Source organism: Cryptotermes secundus, unplaced genomic scaffold (assembly GCF_002891405.2).
Source record: "Cryptotermes secundus unplaced genomic scaffold, Csec_1.0 scaffold186, whole genome shotgun sequence".
Taxonomy (NCBI): Eukaryota; Metazoa; Arthropoda; class Insecta; order Blattodea; family Kalotermitidae; genus Cryptotermes; species Cryptotermes secundus.
Window position 1 is genome coordinate 2,036,387 of NW_019727393.1, and position 16,832 is coordinate 2,053,218.

The window sequence follows — 16,832 nt, forward strand, 5'->3', positions numbered from 1 at the left end:
GGGGGGAGAAGCTGGAATGGGTTTGGGTATTATGTGCTTTGGATTGTTAGGTATTTGAACTGGTCGTTATTAAAATGTAAAATATTGGGTTATAAGTGTCAGTGTGTCATTCATGTGTAATCCCTACTTAGTTGATTTTAAATCAATCAATAAAAACATTTGCTGTGTTGTCAGGATGAACTTGTAGTTGTACCATGTAATTCACACAACAGGATGAAAGCAGTAGAAATAGTGTTATATGAAGATTATGAGGCAAGTATGTTCTACCTGTTACAAGGAAGTGTGAATGTTTTATTGACTTATCTGTAAGCTCTCTTGGGCAGTGAGTGAGTATGATTGTTTTGGTGACAGTAGACACTTTGCAGCAACCAAGTTGATATTGATCTGTAACAATACATACCTTTGTCCTTTCACTGATTTATTTTCTGTTATTTGTAGGATTGTTAAAACAGGCCGTGAAAAAGCGACCTGAACTGAAACTGATTGTGACGTCAGCAACATTAGATGCAGTGAAATTTTCACAGTATTTCTTTGAAGCTCCAATATTTACAATCCCAGGACGAACTTTTCCAGTTGAAGTTCTCTATACCAAGGAACCTGAGACAGATTATCTCGATGCCTCACTTATTACAGTCATGCAGATTCACTTGAGAGAACCTCCAGGTATTTGCATCTTTATTCAAGTTGTTGCTTAGTTCATTGTTCTTGTTGGCTGTTTTCTCTGAACTGGTTTCTGAGGTGATGGAAACACTGTATAACATAGAGAGAGCGTATCATTCAGTTTAATCGCTATGGACCAGTAGAGTGTAATTCATCATAAGTTTATTCCGGAAACGTTTTTTCAGTGAAAATTTAAATGACTTTTCTGGATGGAAGACGTGTACAGTAACATCTTGCAGTAATGTTTTAAGTTTGATTTTGAGAAATTTGTTGTGTGAAGCACATATAACATGATGGTAAACGGCAAAGTGTTTGTACTCCAGAAAACATGGAGCACATGAGAAAGGCAGTTCTGGTCAGCCCAAAGCATTCTTCAGTTATGCACATAATAAATATTTCTAACAGGACACTGTACCAGACATTGCCTCAAACTACAAACCTTCCTCCAAATAAAGTTCAGACTGTTCAACACTTCATTTGAACTATGAGACTTCAAGAACAAGGTAGTGGTTTTGCTGACAGTTTTTGGATATTTAAATGATAATCAGAAGGTGAACAAATTAGCCGAAATTGTAACCCTCCTGATTTGTATTCATGAGGAGGCCACATTTCATGCCTGTATAAAACCACAAAGAATCTATCAGTTTAATATATTTTAAATTAAAGTTTTGGGGAAAAAATTTTAAGAATATAAAGGAGTTCAATTTTGACATCTTCTCCGTGAAGAATCTCACTGTGTAGAATAACACATTGATTGTCAGTTGTTCTTGGGTGTTAATGTTGTCAGTACCGTACTTGCTGCATTTAAGTTTTACCAACTGTGCATTGCATTATTGTACTGGTACAAGTGCGTGGTCCAGCAGGCCAAGAATTGTGTTAGCCTGCATTAAAATATGGCTGACAGTCCTATAGAAATGGATTTTTTTAAACCCCATATTCTTGGATGCTACCCATGAATTAACATATGGCTGGCAGTCCCATAGAAGTGAGAGGTTATAATCCTGTACGTGGTGTGTTCAAAAAATGACGGGAATTTCCGTATTTTGGAAAAAATATTTATTCATTCGTCTACATTAATGTTGTNCCTGGATGCTAAACTTTTACCCTGAATAATAGGGCAGAACTCAGAAGTACTGGGAGATGCTCATATACTGGAAGAGCCATTAAAAACTATTTATATGCAGGTGACATCCTGTTGTTCCTGACGGGTCAAGAGGAAATTGACACAGCGTGTGAAATTCTGTATGAGCGTATGAAATCATTGGGTCCGGATGTCCCTGAGCTGATTATTCTGCCGGTGTATTCAGCTCTTCCCAGTGAGATGCAGACTCGAATTTTTGAGCCAGCTCCACCTGGTTCGCGGAAGGTATGTTAGTTTCTTTACATAATGCATCATTCCTGTAAAACTAAACTAAACTCCGTGATTTGAGTCCACAAGCGAACTATACCGACCAAGCGACCACTGATTGTCGGTGAAGTTAGTGCCAACTTTTGCAGATAGAGGGTGTCACGTGGACAGCGCAACAAATTCCCACAGTCGTTAATTTTGGCTTTCTAGACCGTAGCCGCTATTTCCTTGAAATAGCTCCTCAGTTACCCTCATGACCCTGAGTGGACCCCGATCCAGACCCACTATTTTTCAGATAATCTGGTAGCACCAGGAATCGAACCCAGACCTCTGGCTCTGTAGCCAGGAACTCTGACTGCCAGACCACAGAGGCGGTCTTACCATTCCTGTACCACAAGATAAATTAGGTTTTATGATTAAAATGCTTAAAATTAGTAGTTATCAACATAACATCATATTACAACAAAGTTTGTGTTACATGTTTGTATAAAGTAATTCACCTTAGTAACGGTTTCTTTCACAGCATTTCTGGCTTACCTCCCAACCAAACCACTTTTCACAGCACATTAGTGGTTTCCAGTACTTCACTGTAAAACTAAAATAACTGTGTGCAAGTTGTCACAAATGGTGGCCATATGTACAATTTAGTGACAAGGAAGGATTGCATGATCATAGAGTGTTCTGAAAGAGAAATATTTTGCCTTGCCACACAATGTTCCTATCTGATCTTGGTTAGGTATTGTAGTCTGGACAAAGCATTGGTAATCAGCCAACCTCACGTAAGGGAGCAAAATGGTTAATGGAACAGAAAGATGTTTGTATGTGTTCAGTTAAATTGATGAAAACCTAGTATATTGATGTAAGAAATCACAGCAGTGGTACTCTAAAATTGGAAGACTGAATTTCTTGTCAACTAATAACCTCTCTCCCTCCCTCTCTGCTATCTTGAAATGTGATGGTTTTAGTAATGTTTATATATGTTTCAGGTTGTGATAGCAACAAATATTGCAGAGACATCTCTCACTATTGATGGAATATACTATGTGGTGGATCCCGGTTTTGTGAAACAGAAAGTTTACAACTCCAAAACTGGCATGGACTCTTTGGTTGTGACCCCCATTTCACAGGTATAGTCAACCATAACATATGCTATTTAAATCTAGAGCACCTCTCACCATATACTTGTACAGTTTGCTACCTGCTTCATGCTTATTTCTTGCTGGACTTATTCTTCAGTTCCTGAAGATGGAGGCAACATGTTCCTCAAAAATGTCAGTTACTCTCAGTGGACTACACGGCATTATATCCAAGAAGAAAACTCAACAATTTTATCCTTCTATAGCCATGATTATTATCTACTGTGACAAACACTGCCTTGCTCATGGTTGTGCAAGGTGATTCAGTGAATAATATTCTTTACAACAGCAGCTGCCCCAAGGAACAGAGAGCAGAAATCACTAGACGAAAGGGCAAATGAGTTTCTTATCACATACCTCGTAGTTGCCGCAAGATGATCATAGTTGTGATATTGTGGTCTTTTCAGTTTGAATGGCCCTCATTGAAATACACTCAGTTCCATGAAAGTTCCCTGTTGCTTGTTGCTGTAGTTGCACTGTGATTTAAAGACACCTGGCTCCTTGTCTGTGTCAAGTACAAAGCCCCAGCTGGGGCAGAAGATTGCAGTACTGTCGTCGGATGATCATTTCACCTCTAAATGTTGAAACATGGTCACAAGCTTGCAGCAGTCAGAATATAGACAAGGATGTCTAGTGGTGGAAGGAATCATTAATTAGTTCACTTGTAAAACAAAGTGTTCAGCACTGTGCCTGGCAGACATAACTATTCACCAATGATTTTCTGAGGAGGACACTACTGATGTGAGTGTCAGCTGTTGCTGTTTTGAGGCCGGCAGCATTGAGCACTAATGCAAAGTATCATTAAATCTCAGTATGATAATTATTGTTTTGGTGTGAATCATCCCTTGGCATTGTCCCGGCACAAAGAATTTTTGTATTTGCATGCCCTGAGATGGCGTGGGGCCACACCAGATATGGTAAATGTAGGAAGGAGGTTCATTATGCAGTTAAGAAACAGTCCATGGTGTCATATTCAGTCACACTTGGCAGCACGAAATTGGCGCTCCTTAGTACTGTCAACATTCTTTAGAAACATGGCAGTTTGAGCCTTTTTGGACTCTAAATGAAACTGGCTCCCTGCATCCCTGACAGAGGCAGTAGCTTCAGTTTGTCTCAAAAACAGTAAGTTACCAGGCCATGCTGTTGGAAGAATCTGATACTTCTGCTGTCATACACAATGTGGTTTTATCTGTTCGCTTGTAACAAAGAGTCTCCTTTACTGGTCTGTTTTGTGATAATTGATCAGTATATGAACAACAAAATTAAATAATAACTGAATAAAGATAGCAGGTAAGATGGAGGAAGGCAAGATTGTCCCTGTGCTTAATTAATTACTATTGCCTGAAGACATAAGGGAGTGGAGGTATAGCTTCATGCAGTCCTAATACTTGCACTCCCTGCATATCTCTGCTGCTTGTTTACATCCCAGACGAGTCATTTTGAACATTATGCTGGTGGTTTTCAATATTTCGCAAGGAATTTAGAAACCAATGTGGATGTATCCAAGAAATTGTAAACTGTATCTGCATGCACAATCTCATGGCAGGAAAGACTTCTGTGTTCAAAGTTCTTTCTGAAAGAGAAATATTTCATCCTTTCATGGTGTGTTGCTATCCAGCCTTTGTTGGGTAAGGAAGTATGGATGCAATACCTGTAAATGACCGAACTCAGGTATGGGACAGAATATATAAAGCTCAGAAATAGACGGAGATGAGTGTTCAGCTTCATGTCCCAGCTGGTTTAACTATGCAGAAATGAGCTCCCAGTATACATTGGGTAGGAGACTGGGTGGCCTCACAGTCATTGTGGACTTGGTGATGAGAATAATCTTTGCCCATGTTGGGAATTGAACCCCCATTCTCCTGTCATCCAGCCCATATCATAGTCACTGTACTAACTGAGCTATTCCACATCAGCATTGGAACCTTCCTGCTTGTGTGCAGTTCCTGATGGTGTACAACTGTGTAAAGATGTAATTCCCTCTCTAAATCTTAGTGTAGTATTCTAGAAAGTGGACAGAATTGGAACACTTTCAAAACTGAACCATTAAACTTCTGCATAAATCTGTGATGCCTGTTGACCCTCAAAAAGACACTTAATGGCTTGAAAGTTAAAGTGTTTATATGTGACTTATTACTCGCAGGCCCAAGCAAAGCAGCGTGCAGGCCGTGCCGGACGCACAGGGCCAGGCAAATGCTATCGTCTGTATACAGAACGTGCATACAGGGATGAAATGCTGCCCACACCAGTGCCAGAGATTCAGCGCACCAATCTTGCCACAACTGTTCTTCAGCTTAAGACAATGGGCATAAATGATCTGATTCATTTTGATTTTATGGATGCCCCTCCTGTAGAAAGTCTTATTATGGCTTTGGAGCAACTACATTCTTTGAGTGCTCTTGATAATGAAGGTCTTTTGACAAGGCTTGGCCGAAGGGTATGTACACATACAGTTTATAACAAATACTGCAATCCATGTAGTTCAGTTGATGCTAGTGTCCACACATGTTAAAAGGCATGTCTAAGATCACCTGCCATATTGGTGTGAATTGTTCTTAGGACATGGATGTTGTTAAGTTGGCAGGCTTGGTCATATATCTAAGGTTCGAGTCTGTGCTCTCTCTCTTCCTCTCTCTCTCTCTCTCTTTGACTTCCATCTTGCAGCCATTAGTGGTGTAACATTCAAGCAAGTACAATCTGTGAAAGTTCATAGTTCAAGATGAATAAAGTAAGTGTTAACCTTTAACATCCAAAGTGTACTGATCTGTACAGTGATAAGTATGGTCGAAGTGGCTGAAGTACACTGATTTGTGCAGTTGGGCATTTAAACTCCGCTAGCAGAAGTGCATGCACACTCCGCTGGTAGAAGCAATCCTATATATTTAGTTTTAAATAGAGTAAAATTCAATGGACAAACCTTTCTTTTTTATAGTTATCTGGTTGATGTATATACAGGGTCCACCCCTGCATCATGTAACTGAATCTTGCCTTTGTATGGTACCTCTTGAAGTACCTGAAAATGCACAGTACTAAGTCACATACCTTGCACTTTAGTTACCTTTAAATTTCATTATCTTCCAAACAACGTATCATTGCCATTTTCTGATATGAAACTACAATATTCCAATTCACCAAGAACTCACAGAAAACTGGATGCACCCTGTATCTCAGCTACGAAGAAAGTGTTTGTTTGAGACTTTGGAAAGGGCAATATTCTCTTGGGCATGAAATAGTAAGGCTTAGCATTGAAGATGGGAACAAAGAATTTTCTCTATAACCCGATTTGAACTCCCATGCTTTCACTTTTCTGTCCTTTAGTCAAAGACTCGAATATCTGAAGAGTGCAACAAAGATCTGAAACTTGCCAGCAGAGGACCAAATGATTTTATTGCTTCCATCTGGTTTATGGGAACAGAGAAATGTGAAAATATTTCAAGTGCTAGAAGCAGGGGTGATTTTATAATGCAGAACCATTCTATGAAGAAGCAGGGAACTATATTTACAGACTGCATCGAAATTACAAGAAAAATGAGAAATAGAGTGTAATTTTTTTGTTTAAATATTTTCAAATTTTACGTTGTACTATGCAGCACTGTGTGTTTTGCTGATAAAAACATTTAACTCCTTCTGAACAATGGCAGTCTTTGATTCTCTGTGAAGAATCTCTTACTAATCTCAGACTGTCTCAATGCACAAATGAACTTCATTTTATAACTGACAGGCACCATGTCGAACAGTTCCTATGTTCTTCTGTGTTATCATAAGAATGCCTTTGTTAATATTTATTGCTGTGGAACAAGTGCCAGCTAACCATTGCCTAGCAAAATTACTTCCACTTCTGCTGTTATTCTGTCTCTTAGGTAGTATTTACCTAGCCGTTGCCTAGCAAATGGTCATATTCCAATCACACTATATATATATATATATTTCTTCTTTCTTGTCTAATTCCAACTGCAAACCTAATAAGTTCACCCGGAAGATACTATGAAGTTTGCTCTGTACTGTTGCCAGTATGTGTGGTAGAGTTTTTGAATGAAATTTAAATCCTCATTCCTCTTGTCCTCTTACTTCCACGAGTAAACTTTAATTTTTTCACTCACTCACTTCCATTTTTAATGCAACTTAACACTGTTCACAATCTCTCTTTACTCTAAAATAACATTCAGATCACATCCAGTTACTAAATTTAATTTTTAATGCTGTATTACAGCATCTTGTTGCACTGTGTATTCCAGTTTCAGTCTAGAAAACTTAAAATTTTTTATAAATATTCTACATTACTCATAAACTGCAAAATAAAACAGCATAATGACAGAGCAGCAGTTCTCATATACAACTTATACACCTGATGATGGCCAGTTAAGCCAAAACATGTAGTGTTAAGTAAATGAATAATAAGGAGAGACAAAGAGCCTTTGAAGTGTGAATCTTAATGTATGGATGAAGTTGCACAAGGGCAGTGAGGTGAAAGTGGTAAAAAAATAATTTCTTAATTTGTGTCTCATTGTAAGATTTGAGGCTTTCACGGCAGTGACTATGAAGAAAGCAGTCTTCTGGGATTTGGCACCGTGTATATGTGGTGTTAACCGACGTTTCGGAGNTCTTGTGTCTCATTGCCTCTTCAAATTTTTAGCTGCTGTGTACTGTGGCATTGGAAAGGAAAGAAGCCATATCCCAGGTGAAGAATGGAAACTTCTTATCCAAATGTGTTTAGCAAATGTCCAGCAACATTACACAAGGAAGAAATGTGATTCTTTCTTGTAACGAATTCCATATGTCTGTTGCCATAAGATTAGCAACCGAAATTACTGGTGCATACAGCTCTTAAAATATATTGATAGAGTCTGAAACCATGAACGTAATGAAGTTGTGATTGCATCTTTGCAGATGGCCGAGTTTCCTTTGGAGCCCAACTTATCAAAGATGCTCATCATGTCAGTCCATCTGAACTGTTCAGATGAAGTCCTCACAATTGTATCCATGCTTTCTGTGCAGAATGTTTTCTACAGGTAATGGAGCCTAATCAGATTAAAGTCAATTTAAATTATATGTGCACATTTATGTACCAATAGGAAGTGAGAACTCAGAAGGGACAACTGTATATATAGAATTTTGCCAGGAAACCTCTTTTAAAATTTATTACTTGGGAGACCAAGAAGGAAGTCGGAGAATAATATTAAAACATTCCATACTGGAATCAATATCTCAGTTCTTCAGTCTTTAATTTTTTCCCTCCACTTGGCACTACAGCTCCAGTGGGCCTAGGCCTACCTCCATGAACTTCTCCGTTCACTTCGATTTTTCTAGATCTTACACATTCGGTAGGACTCCTTGGGCGGGTGATCATCTCGTCACACATTCGGTAGGACTCCTTGGGTGGGTGATCATCTCGTCACAAGGCCTCTACCTGTACACAAACACAGAAAAACACACACAAACTAACATCCATGCCTTGAGTGGGATTCGAACCCACGATCCCGGTTTCCAAGCGAGCAAAGACAGTACATGCCTTAGACTGCTCAGTGACCGGCCAGTCTTTAATTAGGCTACAGAAATACAGGTTGAACCATTTAAAATGCAACACAAACAGCTGTTGCATACTATTGTATAGAAAATGAAATCAGAAGCTGTTCCCCACCACGGAATGAACTGTCGTAAATTTCCTTGTGACCCTTGAGTCTGTATCACTCTGGTTGCTTGGCTGCTTCTGTCACCAGTTGCATAGAAGCTTTGGAGGTGCAAGTATGGTATATTCATGACCAGAACCTGTGTTCATTTTTTAATGTTACTTTGCCTCAAAGCCATCGGCTGGTGTTTATGAAGTATTCCTAACAAAGAATCACTAAATGCAACAACAGCATTGATGTCACCTGTTGTTTGAGTTCCATTTAAGTTGTGCACATGTATTATATACGTGTACAGAAAAACTGCATCTTTCCTTGTCTCTGATCAGTTTGTGTAACATGTGCAGAGAATGTTCTGAGACAAAAAGAAATCAGAAATAAATCTGCCAAGTCAAACAAAGAATATGGTGTATTATATTTGTCACTTCATGCACTTTGTCCGTAATTAACTCTGTTTTCCACGCGAAGCGCACACATGCAATGTTAGTCTCGTATTAGCAGGAAGTAAGTCAGTGATGGCGAGTGGTGTCATCTATTAAAAACGCTTATAAAACATCGCAATTTCAACTATGCACCATGGCCCCATTTCGCATTGAAGATGTCGAAATTGAGAGGCCGCTCATAAATCACACCATTCAGAATGCGTTACAGTTTATTCTGAAGGGACGTGGAAGCAAGTGGTATGAGGTGATATTCCAAGAACTGCCTCTGTGTGGATAGTCTGACATACGTGAATAAACAAACAGAGTTTCATAAGGCAATGTAGGATAAGAACTCGCCCACACTCCGGTACACAGGAAGCGAAGCCTACGTGACTGGAGATTTTGCAGTACGTAAACATCCTCCTATTGCCAGATAAAAAACACAGACAGTGCCTCAGCACCATGCATTTATACTGCAGAACTGTATTGTGCAGAAGCTTTATGCATTTTTGTGGACAGACGCTCAAAATTGGAAAAAAAAAAAATTTTGGAATCAATGTAACAATTTTTACAGATTCTGAAATCTGTAGATTACAGTATCTGATTCTATATACTTTCTAGATAAAAGTAGCGTTTATTTCGTTCGTTTATCACAAAAATTATAGAAATCACAGCATTTTGAGTAACATGATTACAATTTTTATTACTTTACAATGGCGGGCATTTAAATTAACTCTGTCCCACTGCCAGTATCGGAATTTAAATGGCCCGTCCCATAAAGGTTAAACAACATATAAGCCTCAAAAAAGCTCCGGTTAAGCCGCAAACTGGTTTATCCGCCCCTGGATAATCGAGAGTTGAGTGTATGTATATATATATATATATATATATATATATATATGTACTTCTTTTTATATTAATGTTAAGCTTTCATGGATGTTTCCACAGTTTATTCCATTATCTCCCACTGACTAAACCTGACCCCTTGGGTGTCCAGTGACTGATGTTAGCTGTATCTAATAGACCCAACTGAGTGTGTAGATTTCATCTGAGGATGTAAGCAGATCAAGCTCTCGAAATTCTGTATTCTGATTAGAATATCAGATGATGGATGAAGTTGAGAAATCTAGTAACACTAAGTATATTTCCTTTTCTAACCAGAATTTCCAATGTTGCACATGAGGTTCTGACTGTGGTGGCTGTGAAAAGTAGTTTTCTCAGTTGGATATCCATGTAGCTTGGAGAAAGCCTGACATTTTGGAGAAATGTACTGCCTTCTTGTTCAGGGTAGAAGCAGGAACCAAGATTAACTTGCTCTGAACTACATAGTATGAGAGCCCAGAAGCCAGGCTGTCAGAGTGTCATTTTTTTAAGTAATTTTTAAAAATTTTGTATATTACAGACCCAAGGACAAGCAAGCTCTAGCTGATCAAAAGAAGGCAAAATTCAATCAACCAGAAGGGGATCATCTTACCTTACTTTCTGTGTACAATTCATGGAGAAACAACAAGTTTTCAAATGCTTGGTGCTACGAGAATTTTGTTCAGATACGGACACTGAAACGTGCTCAAGATGTAAGGAAACAGTTACTTGGAATTATGGACAGGTAAACACAATATTCTTCAGTCTTTATACATTATTACTTCTTCCTGTATATGTCCAGTGGAGCCGGGATAGTGCAGTCAGTACAGCGATTGGCTACGGGCTGGACGCCTGAAGGGTTGCAGTTTGAGTCCTGGTAGGGGTAAGAATTTTCTCTTCTCTACATCCAGACCAGCTCTGGGGCCCACCCAGCCTCCTATCCAATGAGTACCAGGGGCTCTTTCCCAGGGTGTAAAGTGGCAGGGGCGTGAAGGTGACCACTCACTCCCAGGTAGTGCCAAGGTCAAGAAAACGTGGATCTATACATCCATTACCCCATATGCTTCATGGCATAGTGCTTAATTAGTTAAGCACAGGAAGGTAGGCAAAACAGCCTAGAGAAGCTTATGAAATGATGAAAAGTGTGTACAGTAGTGATTGTTTGAGTTGCTCAAACATTTTTCGAGGGTATCCTGTATTTTGTGATGGCAGGGAGGACATTGAAGACACTGTGAAAAATGTGACCGAAATCGTTGCATCAGACAGATGTGTTTCTGCAAGACTCATCGAGGATCTTTTGGGAATACCAAAAAGTACTGTGCATCAAATTTTGACTGAGTATTTTGACAAATGGAAGGTCTGTGCACAGTTTATACTGCACATGCTGTCAGGCGATGAAAAACATGCCAGAGTGGAACACTGCAAAGACATGTTACGGTCGGCCCACAAATCCCACTTAATCAGACCCGGGATCGAACCCAGGCTGCTGCGGTGGGAAGCCAGCAACTAACCGCTTGAGCTATGGCACAGCCTGGCACTCACACATTAACTCCATTGACTGAGTCCTTAACAACTTGTCCTGCTTATAACATCTTAGCACAGACCACACAGAAAACATCATTCCTCTTTTGCTGTGCCATTATTATGTTTGTGTCTTTTGGGGTTTCCACGTGATTACTACTCAGCCATTGCCTAGTAATGGGCACTGCTTGCAGAGCCATTACTTAGGAACAGCTGTTCCCTCCTTAAGGCTCTTCATCCGAAGTAGTCTACAGGTGTACTGCCATTTCTTTTTTTCCAAGGGCTGTGCTTGTGTTGTCTGTGATTGGCTTTGCCTTGCTTCCCCATGGCTCAGTTTTCACTGTGATCTCTCTCCAACACATTTTTCATCTTTCATTCTTGTATTCAGATTAATCAGTTATACATCATGTTCTCTATTCTAGTATTGTGTACTTTTTGTTTCTTTGTTATCCCATTTACATATGAAATTCACTTCAAAAACCTAAATTCTCGTTGTATTCACTTTGTGCCATTACACGCCTTTCAGAACTGTGGCAGAGACTGATTAGAAGCAAATATTATCTTAAAAGGAAATTTAAATTCCATAGGAAGGACAAATTTTGAAATGTGCATATTGTGCTGTCATTGTAATATAAAACCTTTTTTTAGGCATAAGCTTGATGTTGTGTCAGCTGGTAAGAATACTGTGAGGATCCAGAAGACTGTGTGTTCGGGGTTCTTTCGAAATGCAGCCAAGAAAGATCCTCAAGAAGGCTATAGAACGCTAGTAGACAGTCAGGTGGTTTATATACATCCTTCCAGTGCACTATTTAACCGTCAACCTGAGTGGTAAGTTGGTGCATGAATTTTTATTATTTTACTTTAATGTAGGTAAGTGGATGTTAGTTTGTTCTGCAGCTCTCAACATCACCGCAACACTGTTCAAATAAATTATGGTAGGTACTGCTTAATATGATAACTGCTTACTAAAATTAGTTGCTTTATAGCATAACATTTCAGAGAACAGATTCAGATTATCAAAATGGACCATATTTTTGTTGAAAATTGGAAACAGATTTTTGGCATGAGAATAAAAACTTTTTGAGTGCAGTGTATTTCAAATAGGTAATGTCTTCTGAATGATGTGCCTAACTTGTGATTCATGTAGGCTGTGTCAAGTGATTCAGCTGCTTTCCAGTACTGTACTCCAGTTGGTGTCATCATGAACAATATAAGAAACTGGTATCTGAAAGGACTCATTTTTACAGGGATTTTATGTTATTTTTGTTCCTTATAATCTCTTTGCATGCGTTAAGTATCCCCAATTTCTAACTCTCTTTTTCCACAATGCTGTGTTGCCATCCTCCTTCTTAGCTCCCATTGTTTGTAACAGACAGTTTTGTTGTTTAGGCCTTTTCTGGACATCAGGATAGAGTCAGTGTTCATGATGTGACTTTTCAGAGTATACCTACAATGTGCAATTTTCTGCTGTATTCAGCCAGTAACTCATTTCACTCTTGGTATTAATCCTTATTGCTCAGTGCTGGATTTCTTTTCCTATTTCTTATTATTCTTTAGTTTCCTGCCTCAGTGGTCTAGTGAAAGCATGCTTACCATTGGACCCAATGTTCATCGGTTCAAACTCAGCCAAGGTTGATTGATTTTTGATGGCCATAAAATTCTGTAGCATAATTTCCTTTGAAAGGGAAGTAAAACCAGAGGCCCCATGTCATACATTTATTACGTGTAAAAAAATCCGTCACTCATAATAAGGGATGAGTGAAGGCAGAAGGAAATGCCACTTTCAGTCACTTGACTGCAGAGACCTCTTGAAATCACCCTATCTGGACTGGACTGCTGGATAACATGGCTCACCCTAGTGGTGTCAGAACAGAAAATGAGTTACAAATATGACAACCACTTTACATTGAAAGCACAGATGACTTAATTGTCAAAGTGTGGCATTTGAAACCAACCAACCAATCATTGTTTTACAGTTTAATGTTTCTATATATGATGGGGTGCTGATAAGTCTTTGGCTTTATACAGAAAACAATCTACAGGATTGAAAAAATATATTTACTCTACATATTTGCCCTCTGAGGACCATCTCTTTGGTCTAGTGGTCGGAGTTCCTGGTTACAGATCCAGAGGTCTTGGTCTTCCCAGTGGTCTCTTTCCTTCTGGCTTTCCCACCAATATCCTATATACATTCCTTTTCTCCCCCATTCGTGCTACATACCCTGCCCACCTCATCCTCCTTGACTTGATCATTCTAATTATACTTGGAGAAGAGTACAAGTTATGAAGCTCCTCATTATTTTTCTCCAACCTCCTTTCACTTCATCCCTCTTCAGTCCAAATATTCTCCTCAACACCCTGTTCTCAAACACCCTCAGTCTATGTTCCTCCCTTAAAATCAGAGACCAAGTTTCACGCCCATACAGAACCACGGGAAAAATTATAGTTTTGTATGTTATAATTTTTATGTTTTTGGACAGCAGACAAGAAAACAAAAGGTTCTAGACTGAATGGTAGCAAGCATTACCCAAGTTCAGTCTCCTCTTAATTTTCTCCTCAATCAGGTTTTGATTTGTTGTCATTGTTCCCAACTGCAACATTTCCAAAAATCTGTTTTTTATCACTGTCGTGATTTTCCCTGCATTCTGGTGATGAGAAAACAACACGGTGCCAAATCCCAAAAGACTGCTTTCTTCAACAAATACTTATTTTTCTCTGTGTTTACTTCTAGACTAACCTCCTTACTTGTGTCAGTTAAAGTTTGTGTGTTTTTCTTTATTGTATCTATATTATCACCCAGTAGATTCACATCAGTGGCATAAACCAACAGCTGATGTGTCCCATTTAATTTCAGTCTCACCTGGTTTTCCTGGACCTTCCTAATGGCATATTCTAAAGCAGAGTTGAAAAGGAGTGGCGATAAAGCATCTCGTTGTGTTAGACCATTCTGGATAGAAAATTTATCAGACAAATGTTTATCTATATGGACTTTAAAATAAGTTTTGTTTAAACACATTTTAATCAGCTTAACTAGTTTCATGGGTATCCCATTAGAATATTGTCCAATACTTCCCTCCCAACTGAATCATAGGCTTTCTTGAATTCTACAAATAGCTGATATACTGTCTCATTGTACTCCCATTTTTCTCCAACATCTGACAAATGCCAAAGATCTGATCTGTAGTTGATCTGTTACGTCAAAACCCACAGTGATGATCCCCAATAATTTCATTTGTGTATGGACTTAACCTAGAGAGAAGAATATTGGGTAAAATTTTGTATGTAGTTGTCCAAGTACAAACATCCAAAAAGAAAAACAGTCCGATAAACTTGTCATGCATTAAGCCAGCCCACTTGTGCACTTTGGGGCTGCCCTTCTCCAACTCACATGTGACATATGGATTTTAACTGCCCCAAATCCTGCAGTTGTACCTGTCTGCAACTCCATTAACATTGGATGTCGCCTTGTCCAAGAAGCACACTTGGCGCAGGAAATCGGGTGACTCATCAGTTCTTTCTAGTTTGTCTACAGCGAAGTTTGTGCATGCTTCTTGGTCACTCAGTTTTAGTGCATGAATCATTTGAATATTGTACACCCTTCGGCAGAGCTTTTTGTGTAGCACATTGGGCACGGATGAATGTGGAATTTGTGACGGCATGCTAGCAGCACGAATTGATTTATGCAGACTTCACTGTAACGCCTCTCTAATGTGATTGACATTTTCTTCTGAGGTCCTTGTCTTTCCGTGAAGTTTTACATACAACAGACTATCTGTAGTCCTCAGTTTGTTGTCCCATAACCAAATGCTTTTCCATGTCGGAGGTTGACGTCCATATTGCATAAAAATTACACTGGATTTTCAATACCTTTCGTCCAGACACCTGTTTAAATGCACCCCCCACATCACTTCAGCAACCTTCAATCAATATGCTGGCACTACACATATCCAACAGGATATCCAGGTATGAAACCTCTCTGTTATTACTTACTAATATCAGACAGCATAATATAAATATTAAAATACTTTTCCTTTGTTATACCTGCATACATCAAGCAACAACAGAAAAATCATAAATAAGATATATAAATTATAGAATATACCGCCTACACAACAATCAGTATTCAAAACAAAGAAGACACTACTGCATCAACATTTGCTTTTATTATGTTTATTAGAGACGCAACATGTTTCGACCCTTTCACGAGTCATCTTCAGGCGTACAGCGCACCAGTCTGAGCTCCTGAGTTGCAATCAGTTGTCATTTTATTCATCAAATAAGGATCCTTATTGTGTCTAGAAATTAAATTCAAATGTAAATGTAATTTCCTTTTAGTGTGGAGCCTTTGAGATGGCCCACAAGGGCTGAACATGTAAGGCCATATAAGTAGTTCGATTTATATTAAACTTGTTTACAGCTTAGCTTGTCATTCCAAGATTAAGACAGGTGTGTTAGTGAAGATATCTCTTGTTAAAATGATGAATTAAACTTAAGCAATCTGTCCCTAAGGGATGTGGCTGCTAAGAGTGTCTCAGTCATCAGTATCACAAATGATAAAGCCTTTTGGCACACTGAACATTGTTGAGACTAGTTAGAATAGGAAAAGCACAAGTATGACCATCTTCTTGACTGATTTTGTAACACATTTCTTTCTGCTACAGGGTAATCTACCATGAACTAGTTCAAACTACAAAGGAATACATGCGAGAAGTAACGACCATCGATCCAAAGTGGATTTTGGAATTTGCTCCAGCTTTCTTTAAATTCTCAGATCCAACAAAGCTGAGTAAATTTAAGAAGAATCAGCGTCTGGAGCCACTTTACAACAAATATGAAGAGCCAAATGCGTGGAGAATATCACGAGTTCGCAGGCGAAGGAACTAGTGTGAGAAATGAATATAAAGTGAAGTTTTGGTGTAAAAGGGAAATAAATAGCACATTATTATTGTATTTTGTTTGGAAAGAACAAAAACGGTTTTAAATATTCAGTAGCACATGTATTGTTACTTGATGTTTATTTTCATGATAAACCTATGCAGGATCAGTCTTCTCCGGTGAGACATCGTATAGTCTGGTGGACATGTACCAACATTTTAGAGGAACTTGCTCTCTTCTGGACAGAAGAGCATGGCAGGTTCCTCCAAAATTTTCTTACACAACTATCACATAACACAGCAGCACGTTACACAATTCAGTACAGTTAATGTTTATTGCCATCAGAACCTCATGTCTCACATCAGTGTCAAGTGCTTCAAGTGAT

The 16,832-nt window shown here is 38.9% G+C and overlaps 1 protein-coding gene across 1 annotated transcript in view; it reads left to right on the top strand.

Moving 5' to 3' along the window:
- Positions 1-16,616, top strand: part of LOC111864656 (ATP-dependent RNA helicase DHX8) — a 43,262-nt gene extending 26,646 nt beyond the window's left edge. The window contains exons 13-20 of the mRNA XM_023852051.2: positions 439-663; positions 1,845-2,026; positions 2,995-3,135; positions 5,288-5,581; positions 8,032-8,153; positions 10,593-10,796; positions 12,221-12,400; positions 16,234-16,616. Coding sequence (XP_023707819.1) covers positions 439-663; positions 1,845-2,026; positions 2,995-3,135; positions 5,288-5,581; positions 8,032-8,153; positions 10,593-10,796; positions 12,221-12,400; positions 16,234-16,456 — 1,571 coding nt within the window. The 3' untranslated portion in view covers positions 16,457-16,616. The remainder of the gene's footprint in view (positions 1-438; positions 664-1,844; positions 2,027-2,994; positions 3,136-5,287; positions 5,582-8,031; positions 8,154-10,592; positions 10,797-12,220; positions 12,401-16,233) is intronic.
- The last annotated feature ends 216 nt before the right edge of the window (positions 16,617-16,832 follow it).